The sequence below is a fragment of the Leptonychotes weddellii genome, chromosome 4 (genome assembly GCF_054177405.1).
Source record: "Leptonychotes weddellii isolate Sample4059 chromosome 4, ASM5417740v2, whole genome shotgun sequence".
Classification (NCBI taxonomy): Eukaryota; Metazoa; Chordata; class Mammalia; order Carnivora; family Phocidae; genus Leptonychotes; species Leptonychotes weddellii.
This window is the reverse complement of record NC_138372.1, coordinates 198131-216710: the sequence shown is the minus strand read 5'-3', so window position 1 is coordinate 216710 and position 18580 is coordinate 198131. Positions and strand designations below refer to the sequence as shown.

Below are 18580 nucleotides of genomic sequence, written 5' to 3'. Positions count from 1 at the left end.
GTTGTTGGGAGCTCTTTCATTTGTGTGTTTTGGGGGCACTTCCTTTCTTGTTGGTGCTTCCAGATGCTCCAGGCTCATCTTGTGTGCCTGCCTCAGCCCTGAAATCAGCCATTTGTCCAAGGAGCCCTGGTTTCTTTCATTGGAGGATGGTGTTTAGAAGCTGGGATCTGGGCACTGGTGTCCGGGCCTGAGGTCCCCCCGGTGGGCGGGGCTAGATGACGTGTGGGTCTGTTATCTGTATGTGTGTATCTGTAACCTGTAATCTGTAACATGCTTATTTGTAACCTTCCTGTCAGAACCTGGTTCCCACCATCCACTATCCATTTTCTTTCTTTTTTTCTTTCCTTTCCTTTTTTTTTTAACTGAGGGAGAGAGTGGTGGGGGGTAGGAGGCAGAGGGAGGGAGAGAATCCCAAGCAGACTCTACACCCCACATGGGGTTTGATTCCAGAACTCTGAGATCACGACCTGAAATCAAGGGTTGGATGCTTAACCAACTGCAGCACCGAGGCGCCCCCCCCCACTATCCATTTTCATATCTGTCCAGCCCAGCCCCAGTTTGCACATAAAGCAGTTTCAGAATTGTTCACCCACATTTCATCCCCACAAGAAACAAATTTACCAACTAGAGTACAGTGTTTATGTGTAGATCTTTTTATCTTTAGCCTTCCAGTCAAACATCATTTTCCAGAGGTGCTGAGGTCAGCTCCTTCCCTCCCATCCCCTTCAGTGTGTTGATGTCATACACTTCTGACACAGTTAAAATCAGTGGTCACAGTCTGTGTCTCGTCTTGAGATCCCTGACATTCTGTTTAATTTTTTTTTGCATACATTAAACTTTATTCTCTGTGATATATGCTTCTATGGGTTTTGAAAAATGCATAGTCTTGTATCCACCATAATGGTATATTTTGATGAGACGTTTTTGATATTGATAAAGTTTAATTTATGAATTGGTTTTCTTTTTCAGTTCATGCTTTCAGTGTCCTTTCTAAAAGTCTTTGCCTAAGCAAGTCACCAAGATATTCTCCTGTATTTTCTTCCAGAAGCTTTATAGATTTCGTTTTTGCATTTAGCTTCATGATCCATCTCTAATTTTTTCATATGATCTGAGTCTAGTTTTTATTCCATGTGAGTAGCCAGTTGTCTGGCACCATTTGTTGAAAAACTGTTTTTCTCCATTGAATTGCTTTGGCATCTTGTCAAAAATCATCTGTTATTTCTGGATTCTCTGTTTTGTTACATCGATCTGTTTATACTTTCATCAATCCAACTGTCTTGTGACTCTGTAAGTCTTCAAGTAAGGTCATGTAAATCCTCCATCTTCTTTTTAAAAACTGCTTTGGCTCTCCTAGGTTCTAAGCATTTTCTTATAAATTTTAGAATCAGCTTGTGAAAAAAAAAGAATGAGGTTGTGAATTTCTCAAAAGGCTTCTGTAATTTTGACTGGTATTGTGTTAAGTATAAGATCATGTAGGGACAATTTACATCTTAATAATACTGAATTCTCTAGTCTACTGACATGGGTTAATGGATATTTCCATTACATATAGAATGGTGTATATAATATATGCCATTATGGTATGTCTTTCCCTTATTTAGATCTTGAATTTCAGCAGTGTTTTATAGTTTTCAGTATACAGATCTTACATTTTTTTTTTTTTAAAGCAGAGGGGAAAGGGGAGGGGCAGAGGGGGAGGGAGAAGCAGACTCCCTGCTGAGCAGGGAGCCCAGCATAGGACTCACGAGACTCGACCCCAGGACCCTGAGATCACGACCTGAGCTGAAGGCAAACGCTTAACTGACAGCCACCAGGCGCCCCAGGTCTTACATATTTTAAAATAAATTTATCCCCAGGAACTAGCAAATTATGTTTTTGAATGCCACTGTAAATATTTAAGTTTCATTTTCCAATTAGTTGTTACAATTAGTAGAAATAACAATTGATTTGTATATTGACTTTATGTTCTTGGAACATTGCTAAATTCACTCATAAATTATACTAGTTTTTTTTCTGTAGGTTTCTTAGGATTCTCCATGTAAATAATCATGCCATCTGCACACAGACAGTTTCTTGGTTTTCTCTCCATATTGCATTGGCTAGCACCTGTAGGACAACATTGAATAGAAATGCTAAGATTGGATATCCTCGATTTCTTCAATCTTTAGGGGGAAATGTTCTATACTTCATTGTTAGTATGATGTTAGCCACAGGTTTTTTATAGATGTCTTTTATCAGGTTTGCTGTATTTCCTTCTATTTTTAGTTTGCTGAGAGTTTTTAACATTAACTTTCTTCAGAGGAATATAATCAAATCTAGAGTCTCCACAACATAACATTTGCAGTTTATAGGATACAATCCAAAATTACCGAACACATGAAGAACCACAATAATACGAGCCATTCTCAAGGGAAAAGACAATCAATAGATGCTAATTATATTATGACCCAGGTGCTGGATGATCAAACAAACACTTTTTTTTTTTCAAATTTTTATTTACATTCTAGTTAGTTAACATACAGTGCAATATTGGTTTCAGGAGTAGAATTTGGTGGCTCATCACCAAATACAACACCCAGTGCTCATCATAACAAGTGCCCTCCTTAATACCCATCACCCATCTAGCCCATTCCCCACCCACCTCCCTTCATCAACCCTCAGTTTGTTCTCTCTCGTTAAGAGTCTCTTATGGTTTGTTTCCCTCTCTTTTTTCCCCTCTCCCATATGTTTCTATGTTTTGTTTCTTAAATTCCACATGAGTGAAATCATATGGTATTTGTCTTTCCTCTGACTTATTTTGCTTAGCATAATACATTCTAGCTCCATCCATGTCATTGCGAATGGCAAAATTTCATTCTTTTTGATGGCTGAGTAATATCCTATTGTATATATATACCACATCTTCTTTATCCATTCATCAGCTGATGGATGTTTGGGCTCTTTTCATAGTTTGTCTATTGTTGATAATACTGCTATAAATATCAGAGTGCATGTATCCCTTTGAATCTGTATTTTTGTATGCTTTGGGTAAATAGTCATGCAATTTCTAGATCATAGGGCAGTTCTATTTTTAACTTTTTTTTTTTTAAAGATTTTATTTATTTGACAGGGACACAGCAAGAGAGGGAACACAAGCAGGGGGAGTGGGAGAGTGAGAAGTGGGCTTCCCACAGAGCAGGGAGCCCGATGCGGGGCTCGATCCCAGGACCCTGGGATCATGACCTGAGCAAAGGCAGACGCTTAACGACTGAGCCACCCAGGCGCCCCCTATTTTTAACTTTTTTTAAAAAGATTTATTTATTTATTCAAGGGGGAGAGGGGCAGAGGGAGAGAGAGAATCTCAAGCAGACCCCTCTGAGCATGAAGCCCAACATGGGGCTCGATCTCATGACCCATGAGATCATGACCTGAGCCAAAACCACAAGTCGGATGCTTAACCAACTGAGCCACCCAGGCCTCCCTCTATTTTTAACTTTTTGAGGAACCTCCATACTGTTTTCCATAGTGATTGCACCAGTTTGCATTCCTACCAAAGTGCAAGAGTGTCCCCCTTTCTCCACATCCTTGCCAATATCTGTCATTTCCTGACTTGTTAATTTTAGCCATTCTGACAGGTGTGAGGTGGTATTCATTGTGGGTTTTGTTTTTTTTTTAAGATTTTATTTATTTATTTGAGAGAGAGAATGAGATAGAGAGAGCATGAGAAGGGGGAGGGTCAGAGGGAGAAGCAAACTCCCTCCTGAGCAGGGAGCCTGATGTGGGACTCGATCCCGGGACTCCAGGATCATGACCTGGTTAAGGCAGTCGCTTAACCAACTGAGCCACCCAGGCGCCCCTCATTGTGGTTTTGATTTGTATTTCCCTGATGATGAATGATGTTGAGCATCTTTTCATGTGTCTGTTAGCCATCTGGGTGTCTTCTTTGGAAAAATGTCTATTCATGTCTTCTGCCCATTTCTTAACTGGATTCTTTGTTTTTGGGGTGTTGAGTTTGATAAGTTCTTTATAGATTTTGGTCAAACACTTTAAAAACAGTCTTAATAACTATATTCAGTGAGGTAAAGGAAAATACACTCATCATGAACAAAAATATAGGAAATCTCTGTAAGGAAATAATATACACACACACACACACACATACATACATACACATGTATACACACACACATACTTTTAATGAGCCAAATGGAAATTTGAGAACTGAAAAACATAGCATCTGAAATGAGAACTTTACTGAATGGTCATAGTAGAATGGGAGTGACAGGAAATAATTGGTGACATCAAAGATTAATAGAAATCATCTAGTTTAAAGGAAAAAGGGGGATTGATTGGGGTAAATGTCTAGCACATGGGTAATTATAGACTCCAGAAGGAGAGGAGAGACACATAGTGGGGCAGAAGAAATACATGAAGAAATAATGACTAAAACCTTTCCAAATTTGGTGAAAGACATATAGGATAAATATGAATAAAGTCACACTTAGACACATCATTTTAAAATTACTGAAAACTCAAGATTAACTGTGAAAATCTTGAAAACAGAGAAAAGCAACAGATCACATACAGTATAGCATTGTAAAGACTGTGAATCGGGGACCATGGAGGTGAGAGGCAAGTGGGACTGCACCCTATAATACTAAAAGAATCTTATACCCTCTAAGAGTGAATGCTAAATAAAAGTGTTTTCAGAGAAAGGGAAACTGATAAAATTTGTTGCCATCAAGTGCGCACTGCTAAAAATGCTAAAGAAGTTTTTGTAGACTGCAGGTAAGTACCAAAGTGAAATTCAGATCTTATGAATGAATGATGATCATCAAGAACAGTAAGTATCTGGGAGAGATGTTTTCTTTCAAGTGCATATGTTTTAAAACAATAAAACATTTCTTGTGTATGTAATGTATGCAGATGTAATAGGTATGACAGTTGCAGCACGAAGAATAGTAAAGGATACATGAAACTATAGAGTTTCAAGGCTTCTACATTTTAGAAGAAGCAGTGCCATATTCTAAGTAGGCTGTGAAAAAGAGAGGGTGTATATTACAATCTCTAGAGCAACAGTTATAAAAATATGCAAAGAAGTACAACCAAAGAACCGAAAGATAAATTGAAAGGGAATTTTTAAAATACTCAAATAATATAAAAGGAAGCAGGAAAGAGAGAACAGAGGGCCAAAATACCAGAGAGACCAAAAGAAAACAATAGTAGCCCCAAATCCACCCATAGTGCCCTTGGACATTTGCCAAAGCCCACATGTACACCATCAAGAGTGACCATAGTGTAAACACGGACTTTGGGTGACAGTGCTGTGTCGTTGTAGGTTCACTGATTGTAACAAATGTGCAGGATGTGGTAGTGGGGGAGGCTCTGCTTGTGTGGTGGTGGGGGAGTATGGGAACTCTTCCTTCCTGCTCAGTTTTGCTGTGAAACTGCTCTAAAAATATTTTGTATATTATAGGCACCTGGGTGGCTCAGTCGGTTGAGCGTCCGACTTGGTTTCAACTCAGGTCATGATCTCAGGGTCCTGGGATCAAGCCCTGGGTTGGGCTCTGTGCTCAGTGGGGAGTCTGCTTGAAGATCCTCTCCCTCGCCCTCTGCCCCTCCCCCTGCGCTTGCTTGCTCACTCTCTTTCAAGTAAATAAATAAATCTTTAAAAAATATAAAAATATTTTATATATTAAGACAAAACAAAACAGAGGGACAAGTAGAAAACAAGTAATAAAATGGTAGACCTAAGTCTAACCATAGTGATAATTACATAAATGTTAATGGACCAAACTCTCCAATTAAAAGAGATTGTCACAATGAATAAATAAGCAAGACCTACTGCATACTGTATATAGGAGATTCACTTTAAATATAAAAAACACAGGTTGAAAATAAGATATATAGATGCAAAATATATCTGTAGATCTAAGATCTATCCATCTATCTATCTTGCAAACAGTGAACATAAGAAGATTGGAGTAGCTGTATTTATATCAGATAAAATAGATTTCAGGAGGTTGAGTATTACCAAAGATAAAGGGGAAATGTCTAATGATAAAAGGGTCATTTCATCAAGAAGACTTATCAATTATAAATGTGTCTAATAACAGAGCCTCAAAATAAATGAAGCAAAATTGACAGAACTAGAGACATAATTAGGCAGTTCCACAATTATAATAAGTGATTTTAACATCTCTTTCTCTCACCAAATATTAGAACAAAAACCCAAAAGAAATTAGTAAAGACATAGCGGATCTGAACACTACTCTCAGGCATCCTGACCTAATTGCTATTTGTAGAAAGCTACACCCATCAAAAGCAGAGTACAAATTCCTACTAAGTGCATATTGTACATTCTCTAACATAGACCAAGTGTGTGCCCTAAAACAAGTTTCAAAAAAACTAAAGAAGTAAAGCTGAGTTTTTTTGCAGATGACATGATTATTTATGTAGAATATCCTAAGAAATCTACAAAAAGTGCTAGAACTATCAAGTGAATTTCATAAAATTTCAGAAACTAAGGCTAATAGACAAATTTTAATTGTATTTTTATGTACTGGCAGCAAACTATTGGAAAATGAAATTAGAAATTCAGTTCTATTTACAATAATACCAAAAAATAAAATATATAGTAATAAGTTTAACAAACTTATTTGTTAAGTAGTCTGAGCTCGTGTATAGGACTGACTTGTCCAGAACCCCTTTCTGCTCAGGACCACCTCTTCACTGCAAACTTCAGAAGAGAGCTGAAAAGAAAACTTGAAGAAATGGGGAGTGATAGCACATTCATAGATTGGAAGACTCAATATTGTTAAAATGTTGATTATTCCAGCCAAAATTCCAGCAGGCTTTTTTTTTTTTTTTTTTTAAGATTTTATTTATTTATTTGACAGAGAGAGCACAAGCAGGCAGAGCGGCAGGGAGAGGGAGAAGCAGGCTCCCCGCTGAGCAGGGAGCCTAATGCAGGGCTCGATCCCAGGACCCTGAGATCATGACCTGAGCCGAAGGCAGTGGGGCTCGATCCCAGGACCCTGGGATCATGAACTGAGCCGAAGACAGACGCTCAACTGACCAAGCCACCCAGGCGCCCCAGCCCAGCAGGCTTTTTTGTAGAAACTGGCAAAGTGGTTCTAAAATACGGAAATGCACAGAACCTAGACTTGACAGCAATTAAACAAAGCAAAGCTTATCTACCTAGTTTTCAAGATTTCAGTAAAGCTTTAATAATTGAGACTGTGGTGTTCGTGAAGGATAGACACATAGGTGAGTGGAGCAGAACGGAAAGTCTAGAAATAGACCCACACACATACACTCAGTTGATTTTCAACAAAGATGTCATGATAACGTGAAAAGGAAAGTCTTAACAGTGCTGCAACTCCTGGACATGCATATGGAAAAAATAAACTTTGATCTTTACTTCATACCATACACAAAAGTAACTCAAAGTGTAAAAGCTAAAACTCTAAAACTTCTAGAATGAAACATAGGAATGACTATGAGGTCACGGCAGAGATTAACCCTAGGACACAAAAAAGCAAGAATCATAAAAGAGAAAATGGATGGGTTTGATTTTATCAAGTGAAAACATTTACTCTTCTGGATACCCGTGTGAAAATGAAAAGGCAAGCCACAGATGGGAGAAAATATTTGCAAAATATTTATATCTGAAAAATGCATATATCTGACGAAAAACATGTGAAGAACTGTTACAACTCAATAATAGAAAGCCAATTAAACAAAATGGGCAAATGATTGAAGAAGACATATAAACACATGAGAGCTAAGAGCCATCATTAATCATCAGGGAAATGCAAATTAAAGCAACAGTGAGCTACCACCGCCCACCCGCAGACACCATGCCAAGTGCTGGTGGGAGCGTGCATGGGATCTCCAGCATGGGAGACAGATCGGCAGGTTAGAAAGGTAAATACACACTTACCTTGACCCAGTCGTTCCAGTCCTAAGGATCCACCCAAGAGAAATTAAACGTCCACACAAAGACACGTAAAAAAAGTCCACAGCAGGTTTATTTATAGCCATTAAAATCCAGAAACAATCCAGGCGTCCATCAGCACCAATTTTATGTAAATGAGCCATACAGTATATACACTTTTGTGCCTGGCTCCTTCCACTTGAACTAATGATCCTTAGATTCATCTGCACTTCATTCCTTTTATGGCTGAATGATAATTCCATGGTGAGGGTGTACAACGTTGCTTTTACCCACCCACCTGCTGATGTCAAAATATTTAGCCAGCTGCATTTCAGACAGATTGTAATTATGGTTACCATGTTGCATGTTAACAGAAATTTGTTTAAAACTTTAACTACTGCAGGGTTTGTGCAGGTTAGTTTTCTCTGGTCACACTGGAAATGTGACAGCTTAAGTCCTAACTCACACGGGCTGCTGAGTTTTGCATTTGCCAGTGTCAGGAAATGCACTTGCAGTGTGTGGCCCTGTGCTGTCTGTTGTTCCTTCTGCCTGTTCCTCCATCAGAAGTCCTCTGCTCTGGCGTTGTCCTCAGTCATGGCTTTCGATGGTACTTTTATCACCCAAGATGACATTGTTCCTGCAGTTTCCATGACAAGAGCAGGGGGAATACTAGAAAATCATAAGGCTGAGGGTCCCTGACTGGCCTGTGTTGGCCCCAGAGGTGTTTCACTGCCTAGGTGTTCTGTCTCTTGGTGAAAATGCTTGAATTGGGGTTTTCCTAGGACAGAGCAAGATGGCAGATGGACAAGTCCTGTCCAAGCTCATGAGTAGAACCCCCTTCTGCTTCGTCCTTTCAGGAGGCAATGAATGGCTGAAAGCTTTGGAGGAAGGAGTAGTCCATCTAGATCCAGATCCAGATCCAGATGGGTTGAGCACAGCCCCTCCAGTCCCTCAGCTCTGGGGGCTCCTTATGGTAAGTCAGTTGAGCCTACCAACAATGGGCCTCACCGACTGCCTTGATTTGCAGGCCTGGGACCAGGGATCTGCGGTTTCTTAGCAGCCCCGCCCTGCCAGCTAAGCCCTGGGCCCCGCCTCTGGATGTCTGCAGCTCCCATCCCAGAGGGCCAGGTAAGGGTCCTGCACCTCGGCCCCCACCTGGTGCCCTGGAAGGAGGCACCCACATCTGCACCGTGCCCCTATCTGTTGCAGACCCTGTGTTCTGGACCATGGCACTCCAGCGTGCCGTCCTCCTGGCGGGCCTCCTGGTGGAAGTTGCCAGCAAATCCTCAGAAAGCGCGGTAGGTGTCCGGTCACACAGCGGCGTGGGTGCCAGGAAGTCAAGTCAAAACCCTGTCTTCCCAGCCCCTCGTGGAGGCAGTGGGCCCTTCACCTGGCAAGCTTCGGGGGTCACCCTTGCCCTGGCCCCAAGGACAACCAACTGTGCCCGCTATTGGGGTCAGAGAAGCCCGTGCCTCACGGAGAGAAGCACATGCCCCCCACCTGGCACCTGCTCTGTTATGTCCCCTAGAAGCTTCTTTTCCTCTTTGCCAAACTGAACCTGTTACTGTAGCTGGAAAAGGGTCTCCGCAGAGCTGCCCCCACTGGCACTGAGGGGAGCCTGCGAGCTGCCCGCCCAGCTTCGGGTGGCTGGAGACTGCGTGTCCAGGCACGCAGCAGCACTAGGCAGGGTCTGCCGCAGGCCTCCTGTGGCCGGGTGTCCTGGCTCTCCCAGGCCGCTGACATGGGTGTGCTGTGTCCAGGCCTTCCGGAGGGTGAGGCCTTCAGCCGCTCTGCCTCTGCCAGGGTTGGGTGGGATGGGATGGCTGGAGTGTCCCTCGTGGGCTTGGCCTCAGCCACGGACTGGCCTTGGACCCCTCCTGTGGTGGCATGGAGTGTCCACGCCATTCCTTAGACACCCCTCACTGTTCACTGTGTTCTCGTCACAAGAAACAAAAGCTCAGCTGTGATAAACACACACTGAGCCAAGCTCCCACGGGAAGCCCCTCGAGTCTGGTCCTGTAAATGCCAGCACTTGGCACATCTGTTCCCCACTCAGTGCCCCCCCCGCATATGCACACAGCAGGCGTGAGTTCCTGCCCCACAACCTGTCCTGCTCTGGGCACTTCCTCTGCAGGGGCCCTGCTGGAAACCCCTGGTGGAGGGCAGCCACAGAACGCTGAGAAGAGCAACCAGGACCCGTGGGGTGACCATTTTCTGGGGTGCAAAGGGCAGACACGCCTCACCGGGGAGGCCATGGGTGTCTGGGTTTATCTTCGTATTTTATTACAGTCTAGAAAAACGTGTGTTTCCTTTTCTGGGAAGGAGTCCACATGTGGCGCTGAAGTAGGGTTTAGCACCTTTAATTGCTTAATTTTCAAAGCCACCGTCTGGCAGGTGGTGGGTAACGTCCGGGCACACGTCGTTCTCACAGCATGCCTCTGTGCCACGTGCTGGTAATCCTCACGTTTCAGACTTTTTCATGACTATCCTGTTTGTTATGGTGACCTCTGATCGGTGATTATGACCCGCTGAAAACTCAGGTGATGGTCAGCATTTTATAGCGGTAAAGTATTTTATTTTATTTTTTTTATTTCTTTTTTTTTTTATTCTTATGTTAATCCCCATACATTACATCATTAGTTCTAGATGGCGGTAAAGTATTTTAAATTAAGGCATGTACATTGTGTTTTAGACACAATGCAGTTACACACTTCAGAGACTATAGTATAAACATAACTTTTACATACGCTGGAAAACAAAAAATTCACTTGATTCACTTTATCGTGTACTGGGGCCGAATCCACAGTATCACCGAGGTATGCCTATAAATAATTTTTTGGATTGAAGTGCCCCACCCAATATCCACTAGTGTCCATGGGGCTGAGTGGCAGTAGCTCTGCCCTGAACCCAAGAGACCCACCTTTGGAAAGCGCCACGGCCCCTCCCAGCTCCCAGGCGAGGCCGAGTGGTCAGGCAGGCTGGCAGGGGAGGGAAGTGGCTGCACAGACCGCCGAGCACCCACGGCCCGGCAGGTGTCCCCAGGACCACTCCCTGCCCCCCAGGCTGCGCCAGCCCAGGACCCTGGTCAGAATCTCTGAGTGGGCCCCCAGGGATCCCCCTTCCTGGCTTTTGGGAATCTGAGTGCTTAGGAACATGCTTATGTTTATTCAGTCATCAAACACTCACTGGGCACATGAAGTTCTGTCCCAGGAAGTGTTCGTGTGGTGTGACTGTGTGTCCTCACCTCGCTCTGGGTAAGCAAGAGATGGTCACCTGATTCGGAACTTTTTTTTTTTTCGATTTGGAATTTAGAAGAGGCCAGGGCCATGGGCATTGGGTCAAGCTCGTGAGGTACCCCCTCTGCAGATGCCATTCTCAGCCTGGCCTACTTGTCCTGCCCGAGCCCCAGCTGTAGGGTCTGCAAACTCACCGCCCTCTCCCCTCTAGGGCCAGCAGCCTGAATGTTGTGTGGACGTGGTGGATGTCAACACCACCTGCAGGGGCACAAGCCTGTGTGGTCCAGGTAAGCTGCTTTGGCACCAGCCAACCTTGACCAGCCTTGATGATGAGGACAGTGCTCTTGCGAACCCTGTGGGGGTCACCATAGCTGGTGTGAGCAGGCGGGCACACAGGCCCCTTGGGAAGGACGCTGGAGATGCCTGGGAGGTAGGCGAGGGGCCGGAAGAATGGGCAGAAGCAGCAGGAAAGTGACAGGACCCCATCTGAGCCTCCCTCCTGGCTGGCAGCCTGGCCGCCTCTTCTTGGGTGGAGGTGGGTAAGTCCGCCTGGCCCTCGGTCTCTGGCAACGAGTGTGTTTCTTTCCTCCTGCTGCGTGGGCGACCTCCATGTGGGGCCTTTGTCTCCTGCTTCTTAGGGAGAAAAAGGGAGGTCCGGGCCCTTCTTGCTCCTACTGTTTTTTAAGAGTCTTTAGCTGGAAATATTTTTTGTGTGAAGAGGCATATTCTGGTTTCCCTCCGTCCCCCATTTGAAACTTTACCCTCAGAAAGTTTCACATATTAAAAGCCAAGCTGCAAAGAGAATTGGGTTGGAAGTTGTGAGATAAGAGACCAGCAAAGGGGGAGAAAAGGCGTAGGTGGAACCAGAGGAAAAGAACGGGTCTGAGCACGCTGTCCCGCGCCTCACCGGAGGGGGCCTCTAGTCCTGGCAGTGGTCCGTCCGGTGAAGCTGACGCGCAGGTGTCAGGAGCTGGTGTGGCAGGTGGGCCTCCCCCAGAGTGAAGCCTCCGTGGTGCGAGCAATCGGGTATTTAGTAAGAGGCATTTCTATGGAAACAAAAGAAAAACAAATGTTAATGGTTGCAGCAAACTGTAAGTCTAGTTTCTCAATCTAGAGGGCAGTCAGCTAAGTACCCTTCTGGATGTTGGACTCAGTGCCCACTAGGTGGAGTCAGGATGGCAGAGGCGCTGTCTGACAAATTCCGGGGTTGTGCTGCGAATGTCCCTGCTGAGGCTGTGGGGCTGCTTGTGAACTTTCTGAGAGGCCCACCCGGGAACAGGCATGAGGCGTTGAGGTGATTTCTCCGAAGTCCATACCCACACATCCAGCCTCCGCTTGCAGGGCTTTGGGGAAAGGGCAGTTTTAGTTCTTAGTGATTCCAAGTCAGGAGGGTGGGAGGGAGGAAAGTGGAAATGTTAGTTTGGAGAGTTGTAGCCAAATATTGGAAGAGACTGGAAGGTTTCAGGGGCCGGTGCAGCTTACAGGTAGGTGACAAAACCTCAGACATGAACAGGAGTGGAGTCTGATACCCACACACATGTGTTACAGACACCGTCACCCCCACTTCTACCAAAGATAATCAACAGCGAGACGCGAATTGGCTTTTAAAAGAAGTCTAGCCTCGCTAAACGTGGCCTGATCATCTACATAGTGCAGCAAGAATAGTGATTGACCATTCAGACTCTTTTTAAGTCTGCCTTGCTGGACCTTTCCACAAGGAATCTTAGATTGGACTCCCGAGGCCGGGAAGCCGAGCCGAGGACTCGCCATCAGCCCTAACCTTCAATACGTATAGATTTTGGTGAATTCCTGTCTTCTCGAGGTCCAAATATCCTCAGTTTCCTGGACTTCCCCGTAAGTGACCTTCCTTGCTCACCTGTGAGGCTGGGAAGCCAGTAAGCCAGGTGTCAGGTGGTTTTTCAAAGGGGCTTCATAAAGTCAACCTTAGCTCCTTAGTGTTTCTGGTCACTGGTCCTGGCTCTCTAGCTGTCCCTTGTCCCTGCACACAACAGCCCAGCCCGGGGCCTCCCAGTTACCTTGGAGCCAGCCAGAGGGGAGCTGTTCGGGGCCCCCCGCTCCCAGGCCCCCTGGTGTGGTGCTGGGCCTGTCTGCCCACAGCATCATGGGCATGGCTGCTGGTCAGTCTTCACACCCTGCCGTCCACTTGGTGTCCCTGCAGAAAGGCCTTCACCTCACACTGACATTGTGTGTGGATTAAACATCAGTACAGTTCATCATGAAGGACGTGTCCCTGGACACTGCCCCAGGGGCCAGCGCTAGCATTTAGGGCCGGCTCAGTACCTGCACTCAGTATCGATCGAGCACGTGTTTGCTCAGCCGCTGTGCTATATGTTGGGGATGTGAAGAAGCAATAACGGTAGAGTGCACAATTCCTGCCCTTAAGGGGTGCCCTGGCTAGTTGGCAAAACGGACTGTCTGCAAACCACTGGCCAGTGGGAGCTGGGCTGCTCCCAGCACCGGGGGAGCTTGGGGTTTGGGCGGTGGCGCCAGTCTGGGACCTCCCCAGGGAAGGGGGCGGCAGAGGGCAAGGGTCACACCTGGGCTGGAGACAGTGCCCCTGAAGGGGGTGGCCGTGCCCTGTGGCACCTGTGGGGGCAGGGTGAGGGTCCGGTGGTCAGGCTGCTGGGGTCCTCCCCGGAGCATGGGGCCGCGCACGGCACCTGCCTGCCTCGGGTTCCCGGCCTCTCCGAGTGTTCTGCAAGACGCCCCGGAAAGGAGCCCACGGAGCCCCTGGGTGAGAGCTCGCTGCGGCTCCCACCGCGTTTGTGTCTTTTTCTGAAATCAAACCTGACGTTCGGTCCAGACTTCCAGAACGAGCTAGTTAGCATTCTTGAACGAGTTCTCAATTTCACAAACTCAGGATATGGAAAAGCCCCCCGAAGGCAGAGCTGAGTCACTGTCTCCCGCACAGGCTGCTACAGGCACCGGAACGAGAACGGGAGTGTCAGCTGCGTCCGCTGCAGGAACGGCACCTTCAGCTCCCAGTGCCGCAGCCGTCCCACGGCCACGCCCGCCAGGCCCACCTGGCCCGCATCGCACCGAGGGGCCACGTCTCCAAGTGCGGGAGGAACGGGTGGGAGTTGCCCTTCTTGTCCCCACAGCAGCGGGCGGCCCACGGTTCCCTGGACCACCGTCCGTCGAGGGGACACCCCCCCACACGCCCGGTCCCCTCTCCCCCTGAGTCCTCGTGCGGACTGTGGGCTGAGGGCGGCTCTGTCTCCAGGCCTCCTCCCTTTCTGGTTTCTGGCCCGTGATTCCCCACTGGGCGGCGTCTCTGGCTCCCTGGGAGTCTCCGGCAGCGTCCCCGCGCGTGGTCCAGACGTGCCCGGGGAGCCGGCCACACTGACGGCTCTGCTTCCCCACAGTCGCTGGCTGGGGCGCACAGTTCCCGCTGAACAGGAGCACAGGAATGCCCGGGCAGCCAAATCTCGGTAAGTCTCTGGCTCACCAGTTGGGAGCAGGGCCTCTGCCCAGGTCCTGGTGGAGGAGGGGGCCATCATCTGCCATTCCCAGTGCACACGACCACTTACGCTGGCCTCAGTAGGGCCACAGCCACGGCCAAGGTCACGCTGCACCCCAGGCAAGAGATGTATGGACAGGGACCCAGCCTGACCACAGAGCAGGGCTGGTGGAGTCGGCGGCCCCCGGGCCGGGGGTCCCTGGGCACAGGCAGGAGGCCCTCACACATGCCCCTGAGCAGTTCCAGTGAGTGGAAACCCTCACAGCTGCACACCTCACCCCTTGCCTCAGTCCTGGCCCACCCAGCACCTCGGAGCACGGGAACTCGGGACCTGCGGTTGTCTGGGGATGGGAGGGCGCCCTGAGGCCCCCTGGCCCCCATCCCCTGAGGCTCTTCTGAGGATATAGGGCTCAGACTGCAAACACTGCTTGCCAGGCAGAAGAACCCACCACACTGCCTGGTCCTCATGGGGCAGACACAGGGCCCACCTCCTGTAGACTCTGTCCTCAGCTTGCATCCCATCCTATCTGAGATGTGGTCCGCCAGCCACGGAGGCTTAGCTCCGCCACAGGGGCCACTGCAGTCAGGGAGCAGGACCTACCCCAGGAGTGGTCACCTCCTGTCAGGTGACCAGGTTGTGATGGGGGTTGTGTGTCCCCCAGACGCTGGGCCTTCAGCAGAGGGCGTGTTGGACCTGGACTGAGGGCTCCTGCTTTCTGCACAAGTTTCAGGACCAGAAGCACATGGCCTTGCGCTGACCTGGGCCCCCAAGGCCGGCCACCAGAGCAGCAGAGTTTTAGGGTGGGGTCAGCGCAGACGGCCCCGACCTCCTGTGACACCGTGCTGGGTCTGGCAGTGGGGGTATCGGTGGAGGAAGGCCGGCAAGTCTGGCTCTAGAGCCCATTTTCATTGCCGCAAATTTGGGGCAGGACACGCCAAATTAGCCGGAATTCATCCCCCCTCTAGGTTCCAACGTAGCCATGGCCACACCTCCTGCTTGTGTCTCAGGGTCAGAAAGCTACCTCCCCACAGGTATCTAAGAGCACTTTCCCCACAATTACCATCCAGAGCCCCAGCCACGGGCCCGCCAGCCCATCCCGACCCCGGGTAGGTAAAGACGGGCATCATGGCGCTGGGAAGGCCATCTAGGGGCAAGGAACAAGCTCCCACGAGGCGAGGGTGTAGAGGCAACCCCTGCCTCTGAGTTGAGGTCTGACCTGGCATGCCAGGGATTTGGGACCCCATAGTCTGTGCTGAGTCTTCAGGAGGGACATGGGGACCCCAGGGCCTGGCGTTCTCAGGGGCTGGAATCTTTAACCCCCTCGGTACCCCACCTCCCTGTGACAAGCCTGAGGCCTAGGAAGCTGGAGCACCTCAGACCCCACAGCCAGGTTCTGGGTCTGCGGGGGGACCCGAGCCCTGAGTGTGGAACCCTGTGAGGGCCCAGGCGTGTTCGGGGAACAGGGGCCTGGGGAGGTCCTCTGAGGCCCGCCCAGGCTTGCCACTGGCAGCCACTCACTTTGCTCACAGGGAGCCCTCAGGTGGCAGCCTCCCTCTTCCTGGGGACGCTCTTCATCAGCTCTGGCCTCATCCTGTCCGTGGCTGGGTTCTTCTACCTGAAGCGCACCAGTAAACTCCCCAAGGTTTTCTACGGAAGAAACAAAGGTATTCCAGGCCAGAAGGGTGCCGACCAGTGCACACCCCCTGTGGAGCCACGGGGCTGCCTGGGGGGCACAGAGAAGTGGGGGCTGGGGCTGGGGTGCAAGATGCAGGCTGTCCAGCCATAAAGAGTCCTCACACAACAACAGGAAGGGGACTGGGTTGCCATGTGTTTCTTGTGTCTGAGAGTAAGAGGGGCAGCCACGTCCTAGGGATGCTCCCATGTGGATTCTGTGGGGCTCAGAGTGAAGGTGTTGGCGTGACTCCATCGTGGGGCATCATGGCGGGGTTGCTGCTGAGGGGTGGGAGGGGGTGGGGAGGAGGTGACATCCCTGGTCTTGGGCCACCTGCCCGCAGCTCCCCCAGCCAGCGGTGCCCTCTTCCCATCCTGCCCCCCGGGAGTGGGGGTGGGCAGGCTGGTGCAGGGACCGTGGGGCCCCCTGCCGCCCCAGCTCACCCTGGGCCTGGGTGCCGGATCTGCCCCCCTCCGGAAGAGATGGGCGTCACCCTGCTGTGCCCTTGGGTGTGCTGGGCAGGTGGTCCGGCCACCAGGTCGGACCCTTCCGTGGACAGAGCTAGTGGGTGATGAGCCAGAGCCTCCTCGCCTGGCCTCTGTGAGACCCCGTCCCCCCACCCGGAGCCAGTGCTGGGTGCCCGAGTGGGGCTGCTGTAGCTCCCAGGTCCTGACCCAGGCCAGCCAGGGGGGCCCCTTCCGGGTCAGCGCTGGGAGGCTGCTCCTCAGCAGGGGCCACGGGGGTCCTGGTGCATCAGTGCAGTGGCTGGGGCAGACCCACTCAGGGTCTCTCCTCCTGAACCCCCAGGGCTGGGCTTGGTCAGCTGAGGTGGCCACCGAGAGGGCAGGGGTGCGTAGCAACCTCCCCAGTGGAGGTCTCCCTGAGGCCTGCCCCCAGCCCTGGGCCTCCCCTGGGGCCGAAGGATGCTCTTGCCTGTTTTCCTGGTGGTGCTGGAGACCAACAGCACTGTGCCTTCTGAGGGCTGGCTTGCCGCTCTGCCAAAGGGCCTAGGAGGGCGGCTCCCCCTGGGGTGCTTGGGGGCCCACCACCCCAAGAGCAGGTGGGAAATGGGGCGGGACAGACAGCTGGGCCCCGGGCACTGCTGGGCAGTCGTGTGGAGGTGGGACTGGGCTGAGCCTGGAGCGGGGAAGAGCCTCTGCAGGCCCGTGGACCCCCGCCCCAGGCGAGGGACCCCTGCCCCGGGTGACACCCATGTTTGTTCACAGCCCCTGCCCTGCAGCCTGGCGAAGCCGTAAGTAACCTGGAAGGATGGGCCGAGTGCCCCCTGTCGTGGGCCTCTGTGCTGGGGGCCGCCCGCTGTTCTCACTGTGCCTTTTCTCCTTTTCAAGGCTGCCATGATTCCCCCGCCACAGCCCTCAGGTATGTCGGCCCTCATTTCAGGGTGAACATTGCAAAATGATCCTGCCCGTGGGATCGGCCGCTCTCCAGCGACACTGCAGGGCTGGGCTCTGCGGGCCCCTGGCCCTGCAACTCTCAGGACATGGGCCAGGTCCTCCCCCAGTCAACCACGGCTCTCCTGCCTTTTCCCTTTTATTCCTTTCTATTCCTGACATGTTGAGTCTGTTGGGAGAGAACGAGAATCCCCAGCACGGGGTCTGGGGCCACCCCTGAAGCTTCGCTTGGCCCTCACCAAGTCCCAGCTCTACCTGGGCGGTGGGTGTGGGGAGCAGGCTGGCCCAGGCATAAGGCCTTCCCGTGGTCCCTCCTGAGTGGCTGGCACTGCAGTTTTGCTGGGTCGGGCGTGCCCCACCTCAGATGATTCCAGGAACAGGCGCCCGTATCAGCCCTGTTCCAGATGACACCCTGAGCACAGAGAGGTTAAGTGAGCCGTGGTTACACGGCTATAGGCCTTGGAGCGGGAGCCTCCTGGCCTCCCCAGTCTGTGGTGTTGCCACTGTGCAGAGGTCTGGCCTGGGACAGGGGAGGATGTCCCTCTTCTTTGGGGACAGAGAAGTTATTGGCCAAGGCTAGATCTGCTCTGTTCTGTAGAATACCTGTCTCTGATGTCTCTAAAGTGGTACCATCTACAAGCATCTTGAATTTCCCTGCATTAGTCTCCGAGGGCCACCGTAACAAATGACCACAAACTGGGGGCTTGAAACAACAGAAATGTATTCTCTCACAGTCCAGGAGGCCAGAAGTCAGAAGTCAAGGTGGGGGCTGGGGGGCAGTCCCTCCAGAGTCTCTAGGGGAGGGTCCTTCCTGCCTCCTCCGGCCTCTGGTGGGCTTGTGACCACACCACCCCAGTCTC

At 50.0% G+C, this 18580-nt stretch overlaps 1 protein-coding gene across 11 annotated transcripts in view; it reads left to right on the top strand.

Annotated features, from left to right (window-relative positions):
* C4H1orf159 (chromosome 4 C1orf159 homolog) overlaps positions 1-18580 on the top strand; it is a 24425-nt gene that overhangs the window by 3635 nt on the left and 2210 nt on the right. For 3 of the 11 annotated variants that reach the window (XM_081817255.1, XM_081817245.1, XM_081817256.1), the window contains 8 exons: positions 8946-9046; positions 9128-9216; positions 11366-11441; positions 14087-14248; positions 14541-14606; positions 15602-15667; positions 16166-16300; positions 17535-17688. In XM_081817255.1, coding sequence (XP_081673381.1) covers positions 9145-9216; positions 11366-11441; positions 14087-14248; positions 14541-14606; positions 15602-15667; positions 16166-16300; positions 17535-17688 — 731 coding nt within the window. In that variant the 5' untranslated portion in view covers positions 8946-9046; positions 9128-9144. Of the gene's footprint in view, positions 1-8775; positions 9047-9127; positions 9217-11365; positions 11442-14086; positions 14249-14540; positions 14607-15601; positions 15668-16165; positions 16301-17534; positions 17689-18580 lie in introns of all 11 variants that reach the window. The other 8 variants (XM_081817252.1, XM_081817254.1, XM_081817253.1 and 5 more) reach the window with 6 other exon arrangements.